The sequence below is a fragment of the Mustela lutreola genome, chromosome 6 (assembly GCF_030435805.1).
Source record: "Mustela lutreola isolate mMusLut2 chromosome 6, mMusLut2.pri, whole genome shotgun sequence".
Taxonomy (NCBI): domain Eukaryota; kingdom Metazoa; phylum Chordata; class Mammalia; order Carnivora; family Mustelidae; genus Mustela; species Mustela lutreola.
Genome location: NC_081295.1, coordinates 158050365 through 158072159, shown reverse-complemented (window position 1 = coordinate 158072159; position 21795 = coordinate 158050365). Strand labels below are relative to the sequence as shown.

At 54.1% G+C, this 21795-nt stretch overlaps 1 protein-coding gene, 2 long non-coding RNA genes and 1 other non-coding gene across 20 annotated transcripts; 1 reads left to right on the top strand and 3 right to left on the bottom strand.

The window, feature by feature from the left end:
• The first annotated feature begins 1437 nt into the window (after positions 1-1437).
• ZNF311 (zinc finger protein 311) lies at positions 1438-12759 on the top strand. Of its 16 annotated transcripts, none has more exons than XM_059176162.1 (7): positions 2289-2396; positions 3656-3717; positions 4049-4127; positions 7414-7490; positions 7669-7894; positions 8229-8333; positions 10576-12759. In XM_059176162.1, exons 2-7 carry the CDS (start codon positions 3709-3711, stop codon positions 12069-12071), a joined length of 1992 nt encoding a protein of 663 aa, XP_059032145.1. In that variant the 5' UTR covers positions 2289-2396; positions 3656-3708; the 3' UTR covers positions 12072-12759. The 16 variants fall into 16 exon arrangements, with proteins under 16 accessions (XP_059032147.1, XP_059032152.1, XP_059032158.1 ...); XM_059176163.1 differs by lacking the exon at positions 2289-2396 and adding an exon at positions 2430-2453; XM_059176161.1 differs by lacking the exon at positions 2289-2396 and adding an exon at positions 2460-2851.
• Positions 5745-7759, bottom strand: LOC131833065 (uncharacterized). Its single transcript, XR_009354291.1, has 2 exons — positions 7649-7759; positions 5745-7177 (listed from the first exon to the last, which is right to left on the bottom strand). It is a non-coding gene; the product is annotated as an uncharacterized LOC131833065 (long non-coding RNA).
• LOC131833058 (uncharacterized) lies at positions 12746-21128 on the bottom strand. 2 transcript variants are annotated; one of them, XR_009354280.1, is made up of 3 exons: positions 20367-21128; positions 15389-18708; positions 12746-14076 (listed from the first exon to the last, which is right to left on the bottom strand). It is a non-coding gene; the product is annotated as an uncharacterized LOC131833058 (long non-coding RNA). The 2 variants fall into 2 exon arrangements; XR_009354279.1 differs by lacking the exon at positions 12746-14076 and having other exon boundaries at positions 14290-17381; positions 18316-18708; positions 20367-21116.
• Positions 20927-21008, bottom strand: TRNAL-AAG (transfer RNA leucine (anticodon AAG)). The gene has a single exon. It is a non-coding gene; the product is annotated as a tRNA-Leu (tRNA).
• Positions 21129-21795: the final 667 nt, after the last annotated feature.

Sequence of the window (21795 nt, the reverse complement as noted above, 5' to 3'; positions counted from 1 at the left end):
TATCCTAATCATTAAATTTGATGCCAGGCAACATACTAAGTGATTTCAGTACATGACCTCATTTAACCCTCAGAACAACTAAAAGTTAGGTACTTTCACGGGATCCACTTGGCAGATGAGGAAACTGGGACATGAGGTACAACTTGGTCAGGGTCTCACACACCCAGGAACCAAGTGAGTTAACCTGAATTCAGTCCCATAGTTAAGTACATTTGGTTCAATTTTGATGTGCTTTAAGTGACGTTAAGTGTGACCATTTGCAAAGAGATGCAGTCACTGGACCCCCTGAAAGGAATCAAGACTCCTCGAGAAATTGATTACGCCTTGGAGAAATGAAGCCGGAAATATGCCAAATGAGCCTGAAATACCTTGTCCTGCTCCCGAATAAAAAGCTAACAAAGACTCTCAGGGCTCCATAGAAAGGGCACAGGAGACAAAACAGAGGCGCTCCCAGCCGCCAAAGAGGAATCCTCCGGACACCGAAAGTAATGACTCAAATGTGTTCTTTTAAACATCCATGCGTTTGCAGGGGCTCCTGCGTGATTCAGGCGGTTAAGTGGCTGCTTTGGACTCTGGCTCGGGTCAGGGTGTCAGGGTCGTGGCATCCAGCCCTGCATCAGGCTCTCGCTCAGCCGCGGGTCGGCTTGAGGACTCTCTCTTCCTGCCCGTCTGCGCCTCACCCCGGCTCACGCTCTCTCTCTCACATAAACAAACTTTTTAAAGATAAATAAATAAAAATTAAAAACCCATGAGCTTGTAATGAGGTTCAAAAAGAGAAACCAAGCTAAACACATTCGTTATCAATTGCTGCACAAAACCCTACCCTCGAAGTTTGGAATCCGACATGGAATATTGATGACCTCCGAGCGTCTGTCGATCCGGAACCTGCGGGCAGCCGGGCTGCAGGTGAGGGTCTCCGCGCGGGGCCGGCGGCGGGAGGACGCGGGTCTGACCTCACTGCTCCGGCCGCTGACGGGGGCTCCCGGGCGAGGGCGAGGACGAGAGACCACGCTGGAGCACGGTCTCCTCCGTGACCGCATTCGAGGGAACACGCCCTCGGCCGCTCGCCCCCGGCGCGATGCTGGACGGCGGGGCTCGCTGCCCCGCCTCCACCGACGGCCCCGCCGGCTGGCCCCGGCGCCCAGCGCGACTGTCCCCTCCGAGTACTGGCAACCAGACCGAAAAGGAAGCATCCGCGGTCTCTTCTGTTTGTACTGCTGTCAGGACAACCAAGTGGCCCCAAATGTATATGCCCATGAGGAAACCCTTTAGCAGAAATTCCCGTTCATCGACGTGACAGAAATCACTGCACGAGAAAAATCACCATTTTGCAAACCCGAATGAAACGGCTGATTTGGGCAAAGCTCCGTAGGTGAAACCAGCCCGTGAAGGGGCGGGAACGGGGCGGGGCGGGGGTGGGGGCGGGGACGGGGGTGGGGGCGGGGGGGCTCCGGACCGCGCGGCGTCGCACGCAGCGCAGCTCAGACGTGCCCCCGGTGAAGCCCGAAGGACGCCCCCAGGAGCGACCCGCTCCCGTCAGGTCCACCGGACTCGGACCAAGCCCGCGGGCCGGCCTCGAGTTCCCGGGAAGCGCGGGGCTGGGGGAAGCGACGATGCGAACACACCAGCACGCGCGGATGCGGGACGAACCACCCGGTTTGGTTCACGGGGCGCGGGGAGACGGAGGAGGAGCTGTTCCGGGTCTAAATTGAAAGAAAGTAAGAGAAACGGCCCCGAACAAGCGCAGCGACGGAGTGTTGGTTCGGAGAAGCGTGTCGCGTCTCACGACGAGCCGAGGCGCTGCGGCGGCCGGTCCGCCCGGGGCGCGCAACACGCCCGCCGTAGCGGGGTCGTCACCGAGCAGGTCAGGGGACCCGGCGGGGGCGGCCGGCAAGCGCCCAGCACGCACTGCGGGACGCGACGCCGGGGCCGCGCTTCCGGGCTGGCCTCGGGGCTCGCGCCGGGAACGCGGGGCCGCGGGCGGCCGGCGGGCGGCGCAGCGTCGGGCTCAGCGTCGAGCCCGAGCGGAGGCCCTGCGCGCTCCCGGGCGGCTGTCCACGGCCGAGTCGGCGGCAACGGCTCCGAACCACTTCTGAGCTTCCGATGGAGCGCGGCGGCGTCTACCTCGCGCTCTGGGCTCACGTTTAAAGTGACTTTCTCTGGTGTTTACGTCAGAAACCCCGCGCGCCGCCGCGGGAACGGGTCGCGGCGCTGACGCACGCACGCTGCGACCCCGCGCCCCTCGCGCCCTCAGACACTCGCGCGAACTCCCGGGACGTGCGCGCGACAGAGCCCGGAGGAATTTCCGGGGAGGCCCGGACCAGCGAGGGGCCGCGTTTCCTAGAAAGCCACCGGAAGTGGGTGGTGGAGGACTGGGAAGCGGCGCAGGCGCAGAGGTGCCCGTTTCTGGTTGCTTGCGGGAGGACGGGCGGGAAGGCCTGCACCTGCAGCAGGTGCGCGACGGGCGCCCAGCCGCGGGCTCCCGAGCGGCCAGCGGCACCGCAGGGTCTTCCGGGGGAGGGGCGGGCTCCGCGGCCGGCTCGCTCCGCAGACCGGGCTTGCCCGCAGCTGCTCCGGCCCGCTCCCGCTCCTCTAGCACCCAGCGGCCCCTCCCTTCTTTTATCCCGTGGACTGTCCTCCCCGGCGTCCGCGCCTGCGCCATTCCTTGAGCCGCTGGTGCAGGCGCTGTTTGGGGCGTTGCAAGCACAGCCGTGCACACAGTGACCCGAACTCCCTGCCCTCCAGAGCCTAGGAGCCTAGACTTAGGGAGGGAGGGACCGACCGGACGTAACAGACCCGGGACTAGAGTAATTTACCGTGTCGGGAAGTGGGCGAGGAAAGGTGAAGGCAGGTAAGGCGTCTGGGTTGGAAAGAGCAGGTGGCGACCTTAGTAGGGCACCGAGAGTCGATCTCGGGAAGAAGCCAGACCATTTGCCGTGAGGATTGCCTGAGGTGCAGGGTCAGCTGGTGCAAAGGCCCTAAGCTGGAAGCCAAGGGTCTGTGCGTGAGGCCGGTTGAACGAGAAGACTAGTAGGAGCGGTCCTCAGCCCATCCGTAGGCGTGTATGCCCCTGGGAGACCGGCTTTATTCTGAGTAAGCGGCAGAGGTGGCCCAAGGAATGGGCGCGTTTATGCAGCTTTGTACACCACCGCTTTGAGTAAACTGGAGACTGGGAGGCTTTAATCGGAGATGAAATAATCCAGCTTAGTTTTAAGCCTGCCCGTCCAACCGTTGTATTGAGAAGAGGCAGAAGGGAAGGACAGACGCGGGGAGACCGGCTAGGAGGAATGGAGAGCAAGGCGGCGGATGGCGGCCTGGACCAGGGTGGTAGCTGCGGAGGTTCTGTTCCAGATAGGTACCATTTTCAGTTTGTCTTCCTGGGCTCCCTCATCTCCCACAGATAATCCCCAGCCACTTCTCCCTGTGTTCACGGGCCTCTTTTCCTTTTCGTGGAATATTCAGGAAGACAAGGAGTGAGACCACAGCTAGCTCCATGCTGCTCAGAAACCCCAAATCCAGGGCACTGTGTGACACATCGGGCCAAATACCAGCTGGCCTGTGGGTCAGTAGGACCCTTTTGGCTGGCATCCCCCAGGCCACTTCCAGACTTGTCTGGGCAAAGCCAGAACTGACTCTGGGATTTTGACCCAAACAGCAGGGAAGAATCTGGACTGTGGCGGAAGACTGTAAAGAAAGCGGGGTAAAAAGATGCAGCAGGTAAGGAAAGGAGGGTCTGCAACACTTCTCCAGGAGGAGAAGCCAGTACAGAAAAGGAAAGCAGCGGGGGACGTGGTGGAAGTTTCCCGCTTCCAAATATTTTCACTGGACGGCCTTGTGACTGTGAAAGCTTTCCGCTGCTAGAGAGGAATTGGAAGTCTTCTCGGTTTTTTCATAAACTGTATCAGGGACTGGGTCCCTGAATTTCTCTCCCCCGCCCCTTCCCGGAATGTCTGGGAGTTGATTTCCACAGACAAAGCTTCATAGTTGCTTAGAGCTTGCTTTCCTCCCGTCCATAACTTTCCCTGAGTTTTTCTGTGCTTTGTAATAGGTGATGGTGTCACTTGAGAGTCCGGGCCGTCCACGCCAGCTGCCTGGGACCCCTGATGCTGAGCTCCTGCAGGAAAGAGGTGAGGCACACAGGGTATTGTGCCAGGAGGACGGCAGCTGAAAACAGCTGGGACGTGGCATGGGCAGTGGGTGGGGGCAGGAGGGACATGCTTCCTGTAGCCTGGAAATCCACTCATTACTGAGCATTTACTGGACGTCTTCTGTTATTTCTATGCTAGGTTTGGATCAGTATTGAGAGGAACTAGATTCAGTTTCTGCCCTCATCCTACATCCAATTTGGAAAAAATCAGAATCCTAAGAAAAGATCCTACAAAGCAACTTATTAAAGAATTGTATTCCTTATTATATATACTTAATGACATGTACAACTTGACATGTATGATCAATAACTTACGTATGTGTCCATGAAACATGGTATCATTTGGTAACTCCTACCCCACCAGTTTTGCCAACGTGTCCATGTTGAGCATATATAATTTTACTTCTGTAGACCTTTTTGGAACCTTGAGATTTTAAAAGTATAGAATGAGTCCCTGAGAAACAAGATAAAACAGCGGCAAAGAAAGAGCAAAGGTTTTGTCGTAAAGCTTTTGGAAAAATAAAGGAATATGGGAAAATGTGAGGCTGGGCTTTAGAGGTGCTGAGTGGTGACGTGTGAAAAGCAAAGTGGTCTAGACTGTGGAGAAGTGGCTGATGGAGGTAAAACCCAGGAGACGACATTCAGCAGTTCTGGAGTCCCAGTCAGACCCTAAAAGGCACAGACTTTTGGGCAGAGGACTAGGCACTTGGGGACCCCAAAAGTAGGCTTTTAGTATGTATTATCTACAAAGAAGAAAAGTATATTATTGGAACTTCCAGAGGCGAAATCCTGAAACTTCCACCGTATAGGGACTCCTAAATGAAAATTAAAAATCCAGAACATATATAAATTTAGGTAGAAGATAATCAACATTGCTTAACTTGGGTGTTATTTCTTTTTTAAAATATAAAATTATACACACTTCTTACGGTTCACATCAGACCTGAGTCTCCTGGTCCTCCTTTTTCATAAGACCTTAAATTTTCTTCCCAGTGGGGGTTGTGAGGACCATAAAGTTCACAGTCATCTGACATAAAGTAAGTGGATGAATGTCATCCTCGATTATATCCATACACTGTTTTAACAAATAGTTACCGACTGAATGTTTGTGTCCCTCAAAATTCACATGTTGAAGACCTACTCCCCATTGTGATATTTAGAGGTGGGGCCTCTGGGAAGTAATTTGGTTGAGAGAAAGACATAGGGGTGGGGCCACATGAAGAACTTAGTGTCCTTATTAGAGGAGAAGACCAGCACTCGCGTGGGGTCCCCCAGGTGAGGACAGAAGGACAGCCAGCCAGGCAGAGCCCGTGCCAGCTCCTGGATCTCAGGCTTGCAGCCTCCAGAACCGTGAGCAGTAGGTTTCCAGGATGTAAGCCATGCATTCTGGGGTATTTTGTTACGGTGGCCTGAGTTGGCAAAGGTAGTTTCATGCTATTTGAGCACATAGCCTGTCTCCCAAGTTCATGTTTAACTTGAGGGCAGAAACTGCCCTTTCAAAATCTGAAGCTAAAGAACAAAGCCTAAGAATCACTGTAGTGACCAGGGATTGAGGAGGGACAAACAACAACTATGTAACGGGTATAGAGTTTCAGGGTTGTTTGTTTTTAAGATTTTATTTAGTTGACAGAGATCACAAGTAGGCAGAGAGGCAGGCAGACGGGGAGGGGGAAGATCCCAGGAGCCTGAGACCATGACCCAAGCGGAAGGCTGAGGCTTTAACCCACTGAGCCACCCAGGCACCCCTAGAGTTTCAGTTTTGCAGGATGAAGAAGTTCTTGAGATTACACAACACTGTGAGTGTTGTCAACGCTGCTCAACTGTACACTTAAAAATGGTTAACGTGGTAAATTCTGTTACATTTTTTCCCCACAATTCAAAAATTTCTTAGTGTGATGAGCACTTTAAAAAAAGAAGAAGAAGAAGAAGAACCACTGAGCGTTCACAAAACTCCCAGTCTGTGAAGAAATCCGCTGCGATATATCCGGAGGGGAGTCCGGGTTAAATGGGGGTGTGCTTTGTCAAAGCTCATCCAGTGGGACACTCAGGACTTGTTTATTTTACTGTAGGAACTTTCTCCTCAACAGAAGGTAAACAGATACTGAACCTTAATTCAGGGTACGTGCCATAAAGCGTTTCAGGGTGCAGTATGCTGGTATCTTCAGTTACTTTGAAATGCAGCAAAAAGTAAAGTGGGCTGATAGAGGCTAGTTAGATGGACAGAAGTGTGATCGAACACTCACTCGGAGCGCCTAGGTGAGTGTGTGGCTGCTTACTAAACGATTCTTTCAGCTTTTCTCTATACTTGAAAATGTTCGTGACAAAATGTGGATAGAAAAAATAATAATAATACAGTTGGAGAGCTTCTGTTTTTGATGCCACAAGGAGCCGAGCAGAACAAGCAGCTGCCGTGAGCTGTGCGCAGGCCTGGCGGGTGTGGGACGGTGCGACCAAGAATTACGGAGCGAGTGACGGGGGCGGGGGGGCGGGTACCCACAGAGACTAAAACAGCCCAGGTCTTGGTCAAAAGCTGAGCATAGCCTAAACCGAAGAAGAATTGTGGGAAGTTTCTCTGGGAAAAAAACCAGTTTGCTCCCAAATTGAAGTTTTGGTAAAGTTGGAATGAAATTTGGGGGACCTAAGGCCACAGGGTAGCCCTCCGGTCTCACCAGCTGGTGACTGACCCCACTGGAATCTTCCGACCCGGATTTGGGACGTGCCGATGAACGCTCCGGAAGGCTTGGTTGCCGCCAACACCTTAGCCGCGGCAAGGCCGAGCTGGGCCCCGGGAAGGAAGGAGGCCGGCGGTGGGCTGCACGGCAGCGCTGTGGGCAGGAGGGCTCACGCTCGGGGATTAGCAGGACAGATTCCGGATCGCAGGGGGAAGGTGGTGTTCCTCTAAGAAACCAACTGGAGGTAGAGCAGCCGTTATGTCGGTGAAGGAATACGCCTGCCCCGGGTGCGCCCGCGCCGCACCTTCCCCCTTTCTGCTCCCGCGCCCCGTCCGCGCCCCAGGTCTCGGAGAAGTGCCTGGAACGTTCCGATACCAGAAGAGGTTATCGCACGAGCCGAGAGTCAGCGATGTGGGCTCGGGGAGGGGCGAGGCCATCTAGGAAACGCGCCCGACTTGGTGCCACGGCCCGCCGCCCAACACCGAGCCGCGGCTGGAGAACGGAGCTTGAGAAGCTTCCACGTCGGGGAAGACGGAGGAAGGCGGAGGTTGCGGTAAAACTGCGCCGCGCTGACCCGCCTCCTTTCTCTCTCAGCCCCGCCGGCGCCGCAGCACCGCGCGTCCGCCCCGGAGGGAGGCCGGGCAGCCCCGCCAGGAGCGAAGAGCGCGGGGGTGAGCCGCAGCCCTCCCCGCCCTCCCCCTCCTGACCGCGCAGCCCCGCCCGCTTCTCCGGCCCCGGCCCGCGAGCAGGGCTGCCCCCCGGAGCAGCGTCCGCGGGGTGACGCGCCCTTCCCTCTGGTCCCTCTGCCGTTTGGGGCCACTCCTCTCACCTCGGCCCGGGTGCCCACAGGCACCGGCTCTCGTTCCCGCGAACCTTCTCCCGCACGGCCGCCCGCGTCTAAGCGCACCGCGGGGTTTCCTGCAGGACCGCGGGCGCGCGCGGCCTCGGGACTCGGTGACGTTTGAGGACGTGGCCGTGCGCTTCAGCGGCGGAGAGTGGCGGCGTCTGACCCGCGCTCAGCGGCGCCTCTACGCGGCCGTCATGCTGGACAACTACGGGCTCGTGGTCTCGCTCGGTAAGGACGTCCCCGCGGGGCTCCGCGCCGTCTGCTCCCCTCTCCCTTCTGTTGCGTTGTTGGGCGACGGCTGCCGGGCCCCTGACCCAGCTCTGTCCCCGAGCAAGACCGTTTCCAGGGCAGGGGCTGTTCCCCGGGGTCTCCCCCTCTGCCTCCTGAGAACTCTTCCGTGAGCATCCGCACACGTGTCTCCGTGTGGCCAGACCCCAGAGAACCCTCTCTCCACCCCAGTGGCCATTTCTTTCCTGTTTCCCTGCACGCGCAGAGGGGTCAAGGCTGGGCGCTAGGACCCTTGTCCTGCCGCTCTGCGCCCTCATTCCTTCTGCACAACCAGGCTTCGCTGGCCCCAAGCCGCCTCTCATCTCCTGTCTGGAGCGGGGCACCGAGCCCCGCGTTCGCGATCTGCAGGACTGGGGGCTCCTGAGCTGCTCCTTCCCAGGTGAGTGACGGAGGCGCTCCAGCCTCCTGCTGGGTGCCGTGGGGACGATGGTCAGACGATGTTCTTGGTGCTGGGTCATCCGTCCCCACCTGCCCAGGCACCCGAACACAAAGAAGCCGAACAGCAGCAAACTATTCAAGCAGTTACTCTGTCGTCATCTAATTGCCTCTTGGCACCTATCTAAAGGCTGTGCAGTTTGGCCCCAGAAACAGCTCAGCGAATTCATCTCCCTGCTGGGTGGCTATCGGTCACCCCAGTGCTCAGGGAACGCTGCTTTTCTGCCCTGAGTTTTTGCTCAGGACCATCCCCACGTTGAGCCTCGGGCCTCTGACCCTTTGCCCTTCTCTGTTCCCTCACGGCCCCAGCTCTTAGCTCAGCGGCACGTGCTGGCTGCATGGACACGGCTCACTTCTCCCCTTTCCTGGCCAGCACTCTCGTTTCTAACCCCTGGTGTTTACTAGATAGCGCATTGCCCTCTGAAAGATTCGTCTCTCCCCGCAGCCCATCTCCACGGAGCCCTCCCTGTTTCTGTACTTGGGTCTACCTCTTTCTCGCGTTGCCTCTCACGCTCCCCGACCTGCCTACCGGGTCAGCTGTGAAACAAGTACCAGCTCCTCATTCAAACTGTTTCCCTACTCGTCCTTCAAAACAGCGTCCCTTATTTGTAGACCAACCCAACTGCCCTATCACAATAACTGCTCTTCCTTTCTCCTCTCTCCTGCTATCCTGCAAACATTTATTGAGCAACTACTGTATACCAGGCACTAGACGAGGAACTCGAGTTGGCGGCAATGTTATTGCCTAGTAGGGAAGGCAGGTAGTGAGTGATGGCACAGCACAGAATAGTGAGAGTCACAGATAGGTACCTGGGACATGGAACACAGAAGAGAAGCATCTATTCCTGACCTGGGACCCAATGACTGTGGAGGGAAGGACCATGAACTAAGCGTGCTGCATGAGTGAGATGGTTTACTGGAAGAAGGAGAGAGGCATTCTGGGAATGTGGGCAAGTGTTGAGGAGGGAAAACATGAAGTGTGAGCTGCATGACCAGAGCAGAGGGCCCCGGGAGACCGGGGTGGGGAGCGTGATTCAGAGGGGTTTTTGTAAACTGCAGACTTTGAACTTCATCCTGACAGTAGCAGCCGACACTGCGGAAGCATGCACGTCCGTGTGGCAGTGCTCCACACACAGGAGCTTCGGTACCAACCCCGTCTCACAGATGAACCCCTGAGGGGCATGCAGTCGCCCTCCCAGGTTGCACAGCCAGGAGGGGTCAGAGCTAGGATTTCAGCCCGAATAGCCCATTCCGGAGCTGGGACTCTGGCCTGCACGCTGGTTATCATGCAGTGCCACTGAGATACTTAAGCTGAGGCACGGCAAGAGAGGATTTGATTTTTAGAAAGAAAAATCTGGAAGCAGAGTAGAGCATAGATTCAAAGAGAGCCAGGTTAAAGGACACTTAAAGGGGGGTGGAGTGGCAGTTAGGGAGCAGGAATGCCCTGGCAGGAGAAACAGAGAGGAAGGGGTTGAGCTGAGACTAAGAGATTCAAACTCTGGTTGCCGGCAGTAGAAATTAACTCAAGCTAACGTGAGCAAAACAATGAGAATTTATTATTTGGGATGTCCTGAAAGCTAGAGCAGGGAGACATCAGGCCCCTCGCCCCACTGACCCCTCTGCCTCTCGGTAGGTCTGCGTCCCTCCTTCCTGGGAGACTGTCCCGCTGGCTGCTGGGCTGCTAAGGGCTGGGGCAGAATGTTCCCTCCCCTAAGCCGTGCGCCATCCCCCCAGCACCGGCTGTTGTCAGACCCTGGGTCCAGAGTCTAAGCAGAGAGAACCTGGCCTGGTTGGGAGAGGGACAGCCAAGACCGGATGTGCCCTGCACCCCGGTGGGCAGAGCTACACTGCAGAGCAGGGCAGACGGCTCCCTGGGGTGCTAGACCGCAGGCCATGTCTCAGGGGGAATTTGTGAAAGGTCAGCTGAGCAAATCTGAGGGAGGGAGAGGGTTGGGTGTGGCTCAGTCTCCTGACCCGGGTGACCAGGCGAATGAATTGCACGTTCGCTACACCGGGGGAGTCTCGGGAACATGCAGGTTGCCAGGGGCTTTGGTAAAGTCTGCAGAGTCCGAGCTATCCTGGTACTTCTCACTATGCCAAGCTGCCCCGGGCTTTGGCCACGACGTAGGGCTCTTCCAAGGGCTTCACCCTTTCCCCTCCCCGATCTGCCGTGTTTATTTCCTTAGTGTCAGCGGACCGGACCCGGCCCGGGACTGAGAGGGCAAGTTCAGAGCAGGAGGTGTCTGAGGGTGGGGAAGTCGGCGGCGTCCTGTCCGGGCACCCTGAGGCTGGAGGAGCTTGTGTCCAGGATGTCAAGTCGGAGAACGCACGGGACCCGGCCGGGGTGGAGACGCTGGGAGAGGAGAAGGGGACCCTCGAGGAAAGAAGGGCCCGGGCGGTGCTCGCCAACAACTTGAGCGCAGACTCCAAGTGCACCCCACGCACCCGAGCCCTGACCGCACGGAGCCCCCGCCCAGGTGCCGCGCGTGGCCATACCTTCCCGCTTCTCCACGGGCGCGTCCGTGCTGGCGAGAAGCCCCACGCGTGTCACGAGTGCGGGAAAGCGTTCAAGACCAGAAAGCAGCTGCGTGTGCACCGCGTCACGCACACGGGGGAGAAGCCCTTCCGCTGCGCGCAGTGCGGGAAGGCCTTCAGCAGCCCGTCGGCGCTCTGCCGGCACCGCAAGGCGCACGGCGGGGAGAGGCCGCACGGCTGCGGCGCGTGCGGAAAGGCCTTCGGCAGCGCGAGCCGGCTGCAGCGGCACCAGCGGGTCCACAGCGGCGAGCGGCCGCACGAGTGCGCGGTGTGCGGCAAGGCCTTCCGCTTCCGGCACTGCCTCACCCTGCACGGCCGCACGCACACCGGGGAGCGGCCGTACGCGTGCGGGCAGTGCGGCAGGGCCTTCCGCGGCAGCTCGGACCTCGCCAAGCACGGCCGGATCCACAGCGGCGAGCGGCCGTACCCGTGCCGCGCGTGCGGGAGGGCCTTCCGCCGCAGCTCCGACCTGCGCAAGCACGCGCGGACGCACGCGCGGGAGCCGGCCGCGGGCTGCCCCCAGTGCTGCGGCCGCGCTGGGCCGCACCGCCCCCCGACGGCCTACGCCCCCGAGAAGCCCTACCCGTGTGGGCGGTGCGGCCGCGCCTGCGGCCCCCGGGGCCGGCGCGGGGCTCCCGAGCGCGCGCGCCGGGGCGAGAAGGCGCACCCGTGCGCGCACTGCGGCAAGGCCTTCCACGATCGGCACGGCCTGGCCGTGCACCAGCGGCTGCACACCGGCGAGAAGCCGTTCTCCTGCCCCGAGTGCGGGAGGGCCTTCCGCGGGAAGTCCAACCTGACCAACCACCGGCGGATCCACACCGGCGAGAAGCCGTACGCGTGCGAGGCGTGCGGGAAGGCCTTCCACCACCGCTCGGGCCTGACGCAGCACCGCCGGATCCACAGCGGGGAGAAGCCCTACCCCTGCCGCGAGTGCGGCGCCGCCTTCCGCCAGCGCGCCGCCCTGGTCGGGCACCAGCGGGTGCACACCGGGGAGAAGCCCTACGCGTGCGAGCAGTGCGGGAAAGCCTTCAGGGTGAGCGCGAACCTCACGGGACACAAGAAGAGGCGACATCGAGGGTGGCGAGGCCACGCGCCTGGGGAGGGTGAGAAGGGCCCTTCCCCGGGACCTGTCCCACCTCCTCCGTAGGCGGGGTTTGACCCGCAGCCCTGTGGGTGCCGGCTTTGTTGGTGCTTTCTGTTCTCCTTCCGCCCCGAGCCTGGTTCTTCCCGGCTTGCTGCCCCCGACTGAGCTCCCCGGAGCCTGACCGCCCTGGGCAGTGTTGGGGCGAGCACCTGCACTGCCAATCGGGAATGCCAGTCAGTAATGATAGCAGGTGTCGCCTAGCCTCGGAGCACGCCAGCCACTCTTCTAAGGGCTGTGCAGTGCCAACTCGTTGACTGCATAAAACATCTCTACAGGACGGGGAAATTAGGGCATAAAAAGATGAAACCTGCTCGGGAGGTTCTGCATAACCACCCACCCCCGCCCTGCCAGGCTCCGGTCTGCACCCCGACAAGACGCTTGCAACACATCTCTTAGATGTGTGGTTAACAGCTCAGCACGGGGCACGTTTTAGTTCATAAAATATTGATCAATTTTAGCAAGGTTTTGGTTTTGTTTTAACTTAAAGACTGCATGGTACTTTTCCATGCGGGCTCAGAATTGCTGAGACCGGGATGGGAAAAGAAGACAGGACGGGGCAGATTTAGAAATCATAGATAAGTGGGATCTAGCTATGCGCTGCCCCAGTAACAATTTACATATGGAAAGACCATGAAGCCCATCTCACTTTGTTATAAATACATCAAAATATCACTGTGTTGATTTCTTAAAACTTGCTGTATTTATTTGCATGACATATGAAATGCTCTTTAAAATGTATGAGAAACTTGCATCTATCTTTCCAAGTCTTTCAGTATCTCGTAACAGACACCCTTTCTCTTTCAAATGTTACAAGTATTTTTTACAGACAGAATTAAAATAAATAACCACAGCCAACAAGGCTGTTAATTAGACACTGAAAATCCCGGGGGCACCTGGGTGGCTCAGTTGGTTAAGTGTCAGACTCTTGATTACAGCTCAGATCACGATCCCAGGGTTGTGAGATTGAGTTGCCTGCTTGGTGGAGAGTCTACTGGAGATCCTCCCGCTCTCTCCTCCTCCTCCTCCTCTCTCTCCCTCCCTCCTTCCGTCTCTTTAAAAAAAAAAAAAAAAATAGAGATTTTTAACCTCATCACCTTAATGCAAAATCTGAGAAATATGTCACTCTGAACATTGATACAATGAGACTGTTTCCACTTTACCTTCACAACGGAAGTAGGGAATGCACACTTCACTCAGTTTTCAGAAGTGGAATAAGATCCAGGTTTCAGATTTTGAACCACCCACGAGCAGAGATGTGTTCTATAGCTTCTACACCTGGTGCAGTTGGGTGTCCTTCCATCCCCACAGAGCGAGTTTCACTCACTTTCCACAAAACAGTCTTTCGAATTTTTCAAGACAAATCAAGCACTTCTTTTTCCACAAGGCAAAATACCTGAAATTTCTTTAATGCTTTCTCGCTGTTTATTTTTAAATGTTCAGAAAACGGGGGCGCCTGGGTGGCTCAGTGGGTTAAGCCGCTGCCTTCGGCTCAGAGTCCTGGGATCGAGTCCCACATCTGCTGAGCAGAGAGCCTGCTTCCTCCTCTCTCTCTCTGCCTGCCTCTCTGCCTACTTGTGATCTCTCTCTGTCAAATAAATAAAATCTTTTAAAAAAAAAAAATGTTCAGAAAACGGCTGAAGATTCCCGGAGCTGAAGCTAGGCATCTGGGGTTCTCGCTGCAGACCCGAGAGCCCGCTGGCAGTCTCCCCGGTGGGTGTCTGGATCACAGTGGGTGTTCTAGAAGACAGTGGCCAAGTGGAAGACGGCCTTATGAGGGTCATGTCTCGAAGTCTTGGCCTTTCCTTCTGTTCCCTTGGTCTAATGTCTGTCCTCACACGGCGCCGACCTGGTTAATTACCACAGCTTTAAAATCTCTAAGTCCTATTTATTTTTCTTCAAGACCAAGTTGACTGTTCTTGGTCAAGGCTGTATGTGTCCGTGCAGGGGAAGACTCGGTGTTATAAAGATGTAAGTTCTTCCCAGAATTGATCAATACCATCATTGCAACCTGAGTAAAAATCCCCAGAGCACATTTTTGTGGACAATGACAAACTGACACTAAAATTTATTTTGCAGTGCAATTCCTAGCCAAGACCTACGAAAGGGAAACTGTTATCCTTCTATGAGTAAACTTTGGACAATATTTCTACCTTCAGGGTAAGAAAGGATTTCTCAAGACATCAAAAAAGGTTAATTTTAAAGAAAATTTTCTGATAAATACTAGATTAAAATGAATTTCTTTAATCAAATTCGCCACAAAAAAAAGGAAAATACAATTTTCTCATGACTTGAAAAAAGATATTTTGAACACACACACACACTTAGCAAATAATTTTCATCTAAAATATTTTAGGTTGGGGGCGCCTGGCTGGCTCAGTTGATTAAACGGCCCTGGATTTCGCCTCAGGTCATGATCTTGGGGTTGGGAGAGCCACTCCTGCATCAGCCATTGAGCTGAGCACGGAGTCTGCTTAAGATTCTCTCTCTCCCTCTGCCTCTGTTCCTCTTTCCCCCCTTCACAGTCTCTCAAAAATAAGTAAATAAATATTTTAGGTTGAGTCTCATGAATCGCTGTATCTAAAGGTTGAATCGTGGCAGTTTAATATGATTTGACCTTATATAAAAATTCCTTTAGGGGCACCTGGGTGGCTCAGTGGGTTAAGCCTCTGCCTTCGGCTCAGGATATGGTCTCAGGGTCCTGGGATCAAGTCCCACATTGGGCTCTCTGCTCCGCAGGGTGCCTGCTTCACCCCACCCCACCCCATCCCCTCCCTGCCTGTCTCTCTGCCTACTTGTGATCTCTGTCTGTCAAATAAATAAAATCTTCAAAAAAAAATTCCTTTAAATCAATAAGCAAAAGACAACCCCCCAAAAGTCAGAAAGCGTGAAGAAGTACTTCACAGAAAATTTAAAATCAGCAATGACTAAACACAGGAGTCCAGCATCCATAATAAGGAACTCGGCGCAGTGACAGCGTGGGACTCCTGCTAGACCGAGACGAAAACAATGGGCCTCGCCAAGTGTTGGCCTGGACGTGAAGTTGCCGCACGTCCGGTGGAGGCTGGGAACTCCACTTTGGAAAGCGAACGGATGCTGTCGCGTAAAGCCGACCGGTCCCCTAACGCCTTACAGATCCGTCCCTCGGGACACGGCCCCAGATGTGCTCGCACTCACAGCCCGTACAAGGGCGTCCACGGAGCTGTCGCCCGTCACCGCAAAACCCAGCAGCAACCCAGATGTTCAGCAGCACTAAGTAGAAAAACACATTTTGCCATATTGAAACAATGGATGCCTTACGGAAACTATCGTGAACGACCTACTTGCGTTATCCACACAGGAACGTGAGTCGAGAGTGGACAGTGCGAATAGGAAAAGCAAGGCCCGGGAGACAACCCACAGCTTGGTGCCGTCTGTATGAAGTTCAGAAGCGAGGAAGACAAAGTCGTACATTGACTGGAGAGCTACTCATAAGTGCATTATTTGTGTATGTAAAGGAATGGTAAACACAGAATTTAGCATAGGGGCTACCTTTGAAAAGCAGTCACAGTGATGGGATAGGAGAGAGGCACATAAGTTGATGCAAATGTCTTAGTAATATTCTAGCCCAGACCTGTCCAATAGAAACAATGCCAGGGCGCCCGGGTGGCTCAGTGGGTTAAGCCGCTGCCATCGGCTCAGGTCATGATCTCAGGGTCTTGGGATCGAGTCCCGCATCGGGCTCTCTCTCTCTCTCTGCCTGCCTCTCTGCCTACTTGTGATCTCTCTCTGTCAAATAAATAAAATCTTTAAAAAAAAAAAAAGAAAGAAACGTAATGCCAGCCACAAACATAATTTAAAAGGTACTCATTAAAAGAATGAAAAGAAATTAACTTTAGTAGTGTATTTCAAAGTGGCCCACTATGTTTGAACTATCATTTCAATATACAGTCAAAAACATATTAATGAAGTATTTTTTGCTGTATTCTACATTTACAGCTACATTTTCATTAGAAGTACTATACTTAGGTCTGTACTTGGATTTCATAAAATTTACAGTTGAAAAAATAAATTCACAAATCAAGTTGTCCCAAACATACTAAGAAGTTTTCTGATAGGCTGCTGGGGGCTGGAGGGAGGGCTGGAGTGGCTGGGGACGGACGCTGGGGACGGTGTGTGCTATGGGGAGCCCTGTGAATTGTGTAAGACTGATGATTCACGGACCTGTACCCCTGAAACAAATCATACATTATATGTTACCAAAAAAATAAATAAGGAAGTTTTGCAGTAACAGAATGCAGAATGCTCTTTTTAAATGTAAATTTTAAATAGAATTAAAAATTTACTTCCTCGGTCACGTGAGCCACGTTTAAAGTGCTAACTCACCACCTGGAGCTCGTGGGTACCATACTGGACAGTGCAGCTCTACATGTTGAGTGATCTGTTCAAAAGTGCTCATTTTGATATTGTGCTTCAAAATGTTTACACTTGCATATCTTCTCAAAAGTATAAAATAAAAGGGGTACAAAAAAAATCTAGAGAAGGAGTTCCATTTAGCAGAAGTTCCAAAAGAATGAAATGAACAAAAGACACAGGAAATTATCTAATCGTGTAAGAAAATCCGTTCCTACAGGGAAAGGCCTGCCAAGCACATGGTTCAATGAATGGTAAAACATCTGCATAAGATACTGTGGATAAAAGAAAGATGTCAGAGTTTTCAGGCAGGAAAAAGAAAAGTCAAAGATAAAGGACAAGAAAATAAATTACCATTGGAATAATCAAGAAGAGCACTTGAAGATGACAGACAGCAGAGTAATGCCTTCAAAATCCGAAGGGAGGGGCGTCTGGGTGGCTCAGTGGGTTAAGCCTCTTCCTTCAGCTCAGGTCATGATCTCAGGATCCTGGGATTGAGCCCTGCATCAGGCTCTCTGCTCAGCAGGGAGTCTCCTTCCCCCTCTCTCTGCCTGCCTCTCTGCCTACTTGTGATCTGTCAAATAAATAAAATCTTTAAAAAAAAATCCTAAGGGAAACAATTTTAACTTAGATTTCTATAATCAAATGATTAATCAATTACTAGGTAAAATAAAGATATTTTAAAGACAAGAAAGGTCTCAAAAATTTTATCTCACATGTTTTATCTTATCATAAACTCCACTCAAGCAAATCAGTGAAATCAAGAATTTAAAAAAAGAGAGATGGGACTCAAGAAGCAGACTTTACAGCAAAAGGAAGGAGGCATCAAAGGCAAACCCCCAGTTCTGTGCAGTGGATCCGGACGAACATGATGGAGAAGCAGTCTGGGCGGAAGATCTCCAGGGAAGAATAACATCCAATGCACTGACCAGATAGAAAAGAGCATTTAGGAGTTTCACTGTTATTTTGAAGAATTAGGGAATCATATCAAGACTGACAGGAAACTAATCAAGTGACAAGATAAGGCAACCAGTAAATCCAATGTGCTCAAATTTTACAAAATGGAAAATATCAGGTAGTTCATCCATATCAACATAATTTCAGACATGTCTCAGCATGAAAAAAATGCATCATACCAGGAGGACAGAAGATGGAAATCAGTTGGGGGATGATGAGCACCAGAGGGCAACTCTCAAATTTCAAAGGGGAAAGAAAGCAAGGACAAGTGACTAAAAGAGCCAAAGAGGAAATAACAATAGGAGTATGGTTTTTTGGCTTTATGCAGTCTCCTATGCTGCCTCCCTTCCCAGTGGTGTAATTCCTAAATTTCAGTTGTAACTTACTTACACGTAACTCGTAACAATTTAAACACCTCTCCTTTTCTCTGCCTGTTGACAGCATATGTCTGTCAAGAACTGAATATTCTGATATTTCACTGTGTTTATAAGGTAACTAATTAGCCTGTCAGTTTCAAGGTGGCTCGTGGAACACGAGAGACTGCTGGGTCAGAGATGGAAGGCAAAAACGTACCTTACCTCAGGATTTTCATCGGGGCCTGACATGGGTCACGGGCAAGAGAAAACCATACAAACTTACTTCCTGAAAGTTTTACATGACAAGTGAACCCTCAGAAGGAAACGAGTATCCAGAAAAGTGGCAAAACGGAACTGCTTTTACATGAGGTTGAACAAAAGAGAGGCAATGGCGGACCAGTAAAACGGATGAGGAGACTAAAGGAAGAATTATTTTAACAAGATCGGTACAGAATCCTTCCAGCTTTGACCTCCTACCCTGGATGTTAAGAAAATTACTTTCATCTTGGTACATAAGGAGGACATCTTCCACATAAGGGTTTTACCTCCTGCTTTCCAGAAGAAAAAGGAGAGGGTCAGAGCACCCTTCTTGCACCTGTATTGTTAAGTGCCTTTAGCTCGAAATAATTCTTATGCCAGAGTGACATACTCCGCCACCCTTCAGAGATAAAGGACATTTTATTCTCAGGCAAGAGCAGGAGCCACATTATCAGCCTCCCTGCAGATGCCTCAAAAGCACCCATTCCCACAGGGTGGCTCCGATGGGCCAGACAGATGCTGCACATGGCGGGGTAGTGTCCCAGGACAGGAAGCCTGAGCACAGGGAGCTCAAAACCCCAGTCCTTCGCACCAGACGTGACACCATCTCTGTCTTCCAAGGCTGTTCTTTATATGCGTTATCTTTGGAAGACAGCCCAGACAAAGGACAGTTCCGGACTCTGTGGAATAATAAGAAAGATAAATTTGGTCTTTGTCTCCAGTTGCTGACATAGCTTCTATGTCTCTTGGAATTTCCTGTGTGCCAGCAGCATCTTTTATTCTAACAAGGCCATGCAGGGTAGATTCCTAGACACTTTCAGAACGAGTCTAGTAGCTGAAAGACCAAGCCATAGTTAGAAGCCTAGAACCTCCAGCCACCACCTCCTTCCTCAACCTTCCCAGGAGGGGAGAGGAGATTACAACCTGTCATGCCTACACGATAAAACCGTCCATTAAAAATAATAATAATAATAACCTAAGTGACAGAATTAGGAGAGCCTCAGAAATGTTGAAGGCATGGTGCTGCTGGGAAGGCAGCCCAGCTGTGGCGGGCATGGAAGCTCCGGAACCCCCAACCCCTGCCTAGCTGCCCTGGGCCTCTTATCCAACGCGAGGAGGGGGTCTTTGGAACCCCGGATTTATAGCTGCTCAGTCAGAAGTAAGGGAAATCTGGGACTTGTAAATGCCATCTAACGTGGGCTGCACTTGGGGTGTCCGGCTGGTTCAGTCCTACAGCCTGTGCCTCTTCATCCTGGGTTATAAGTTTGAGCCCCACCTTGGGTGTAGAGATTACTTAAGAAGTAAAAATCTTAAAAAAAAAAAATAAATAAAGTGGTGTACAGTTTTGTGTGATTTGTTGGTGTCTGCAGAGAATCAGAGAATTGGTTTTGGTGAGTGAAATGATAAGGATCCCCACCATGCACGCAGAAACGGACTCGGTGAACACCTGCCGGCCATCCCACCACCAGTAACTGATGAGGGAGCAGGAGGCTGGCTGCGGACAAAGCAAGAGCTGGAACCTTGCACCCCCTCTCCACCTGCTCCCCTCGGTAATGTGTGTGACAGTCCTCAGGCACCCCTGGCTGCCCTAAAAGAAAAACAAATAGTTAACTTGCAGAGATCACAATCCTGCAAGGCAGGAGTCTCCCTTGTTTAACAAATGTCCTTGAGATTTACAACAAATAAGTTACCTTATCAATAGCTCAATTTCCAGAGGCACATAACTCAGTTCCTCAAGCTCTAACATCACCCTCCCCTCCATAAACAAAACTAGAGGAGGCTGAGGTAGAAGGAAAAGTAAATAAAGTTAAATTTTTTCTAAACCTAAATCTCACTAACAAGGACGCTTGATAGCAGGAATGTAACATTCCACCAGGAGACTCCCAATTGTTAATGCCTCATTAGAGGGAAAGTGGCCTTGGCTTGATAGTAACCAGGCCTTCCATATCCTGACAGTCTTCTTTACCCCAATAGCCCTTCTGAACACCCCTTTGTCCTCACCTACCCAACTCCTCTGTATATAACCAGCCACTCCTCACATCCCCAGGGCAGCAGCTCTTCCTGCCCACGGGTCCTGTCCCCGTGCTTTAATAAACCACCATTTTGCACCAAAGATGTCTCAAGAATTCTTCCTTGGTCATGGGCTCTGGACCTCAGCCCACCGAACCGAACCTAGGTGCTAGAACTCCATCAGTAACCACACGGGCCGCCTTCTAGCCAGCGGGCGGCCTGTGCTCTTCTCCAACGTCTCCATCCTCTTAAATCTGGACTTCGAAGTCCACACACAGAGAACGATCTTTTTTGGCAGAAATTATAGCGTATTTTCACAATAACTTACCTAATGCTCGTGAACCGCACGGGACTCCGAGCTTCACGCTAAGGACTGGAAGATGAGAAAGAGACGCCGCGCGTGCACAAGTCTGCTCGGGCAGGGAGCCGCGCACGACGGTCGCAGGGACGCGGCAGCAGGTGAGTGGAAGCAGAAAGCACGACAGGGCGAGAGAACCGGCGACAGACGGAGGCGCTGGAGGGCACCGGACGCTGGTGGGGGCCGAGGCCGGACGACACCGAGGCTGGGGGGACCCGGCGCTGGGGGCGGTCCGCGGTCATGGCCCAGCACCGGCGCTTTCCCATCTGCAAGTGAGGCGGCGGCTGCAGGAAGATGAGCGACGTCGCGGGCGCGGGCGGCTCGGTCCGAGCGCGGAGAGGACGGCCGCCCCCGACGTGCAGGACCTCGTGCACGAAAGCACTTCTGGGCCAGCACTTCCCGGCCCCGCACTGGCCTGTCCTTGAAGCTGAACGTTGCAGGGCGGCCCTCCGGCCTCTGCGCAAACAGCGGTCCCAGCCGGACAACTGACCCGAGCACGCGGCCGTCCTGGGCGCAAAGGAAAAAAGCCTTGGCAGCGGTGGGATTCGAACCCACGCCCCCGAAGAGACTGGAGCCTTAATCCAGCGCCTTAGACCGCTCGGCCACGCTACCACTTCCGGCGCAGCGCTTCTCTCTCGGCCCCCTAGAGACGGGAACAGCGCCCCGCCGGAACCCCGCTTCCGGACCCCGGCCGGCTTCCGTCACTGCGCGCCGGGAGCCCCGCCCACTCGAGCCGCCGGGCGGCCGCGCGCGGTCCTTTCTGTCGTCACTGCGCAGGCCGCCGGCCGCGCGCGCGCCGCGTCTCATGTGCGCAGGCGCGGGGCTCCCCCGGCCGGACGCCGGGACCGGTCGCGGATGCTCGGACGCGTGCAGGCGCGGTGCGCGTTTTACGTCAGAACTAAGGTCGCGGTCGCGGTCGCGTTAGCGGCCGCCGTCTCTGCTCGGCGCTTCACCGTCCGCAGTTCAGGGCGTGGAGCGAGCGGGCATTACGGTGACGACCGGCCTTCCTCACAGGCCCCCGAACTGCTGCTGGGGGGCTCTGCGCGGTAACGGCTACCGCAGCCCCGGGCCGCGCCCTCGGGGTTCCGGACGCCGCAAGCGGGGTGTCCTCGGGGCCGCCGCCCCGCCCCGCTCCTCACGGTCCGCTCCCGCAAAGCTCTCCCCGTTCGACCTTCGCAGGCCTCCCCCTCGTCTGAAACGGCGCGGACGGCTGTGATGGGGTTCGGGCCGGAGCTCCTCCCGCGCAGCCCGGAGCGCCCGGGGGCTCCGCCCACTTCCGACCGCGGCGGAGGCCTAGGTTGGGTCGCGGGGCTTTCCTGGAGTGCGGTCTTCGGGAGACGTGCAGAGACCCAGATGGGACCAGACAGCCCGGCGTGGGGTGCAGAGACGCCCCTTGGAA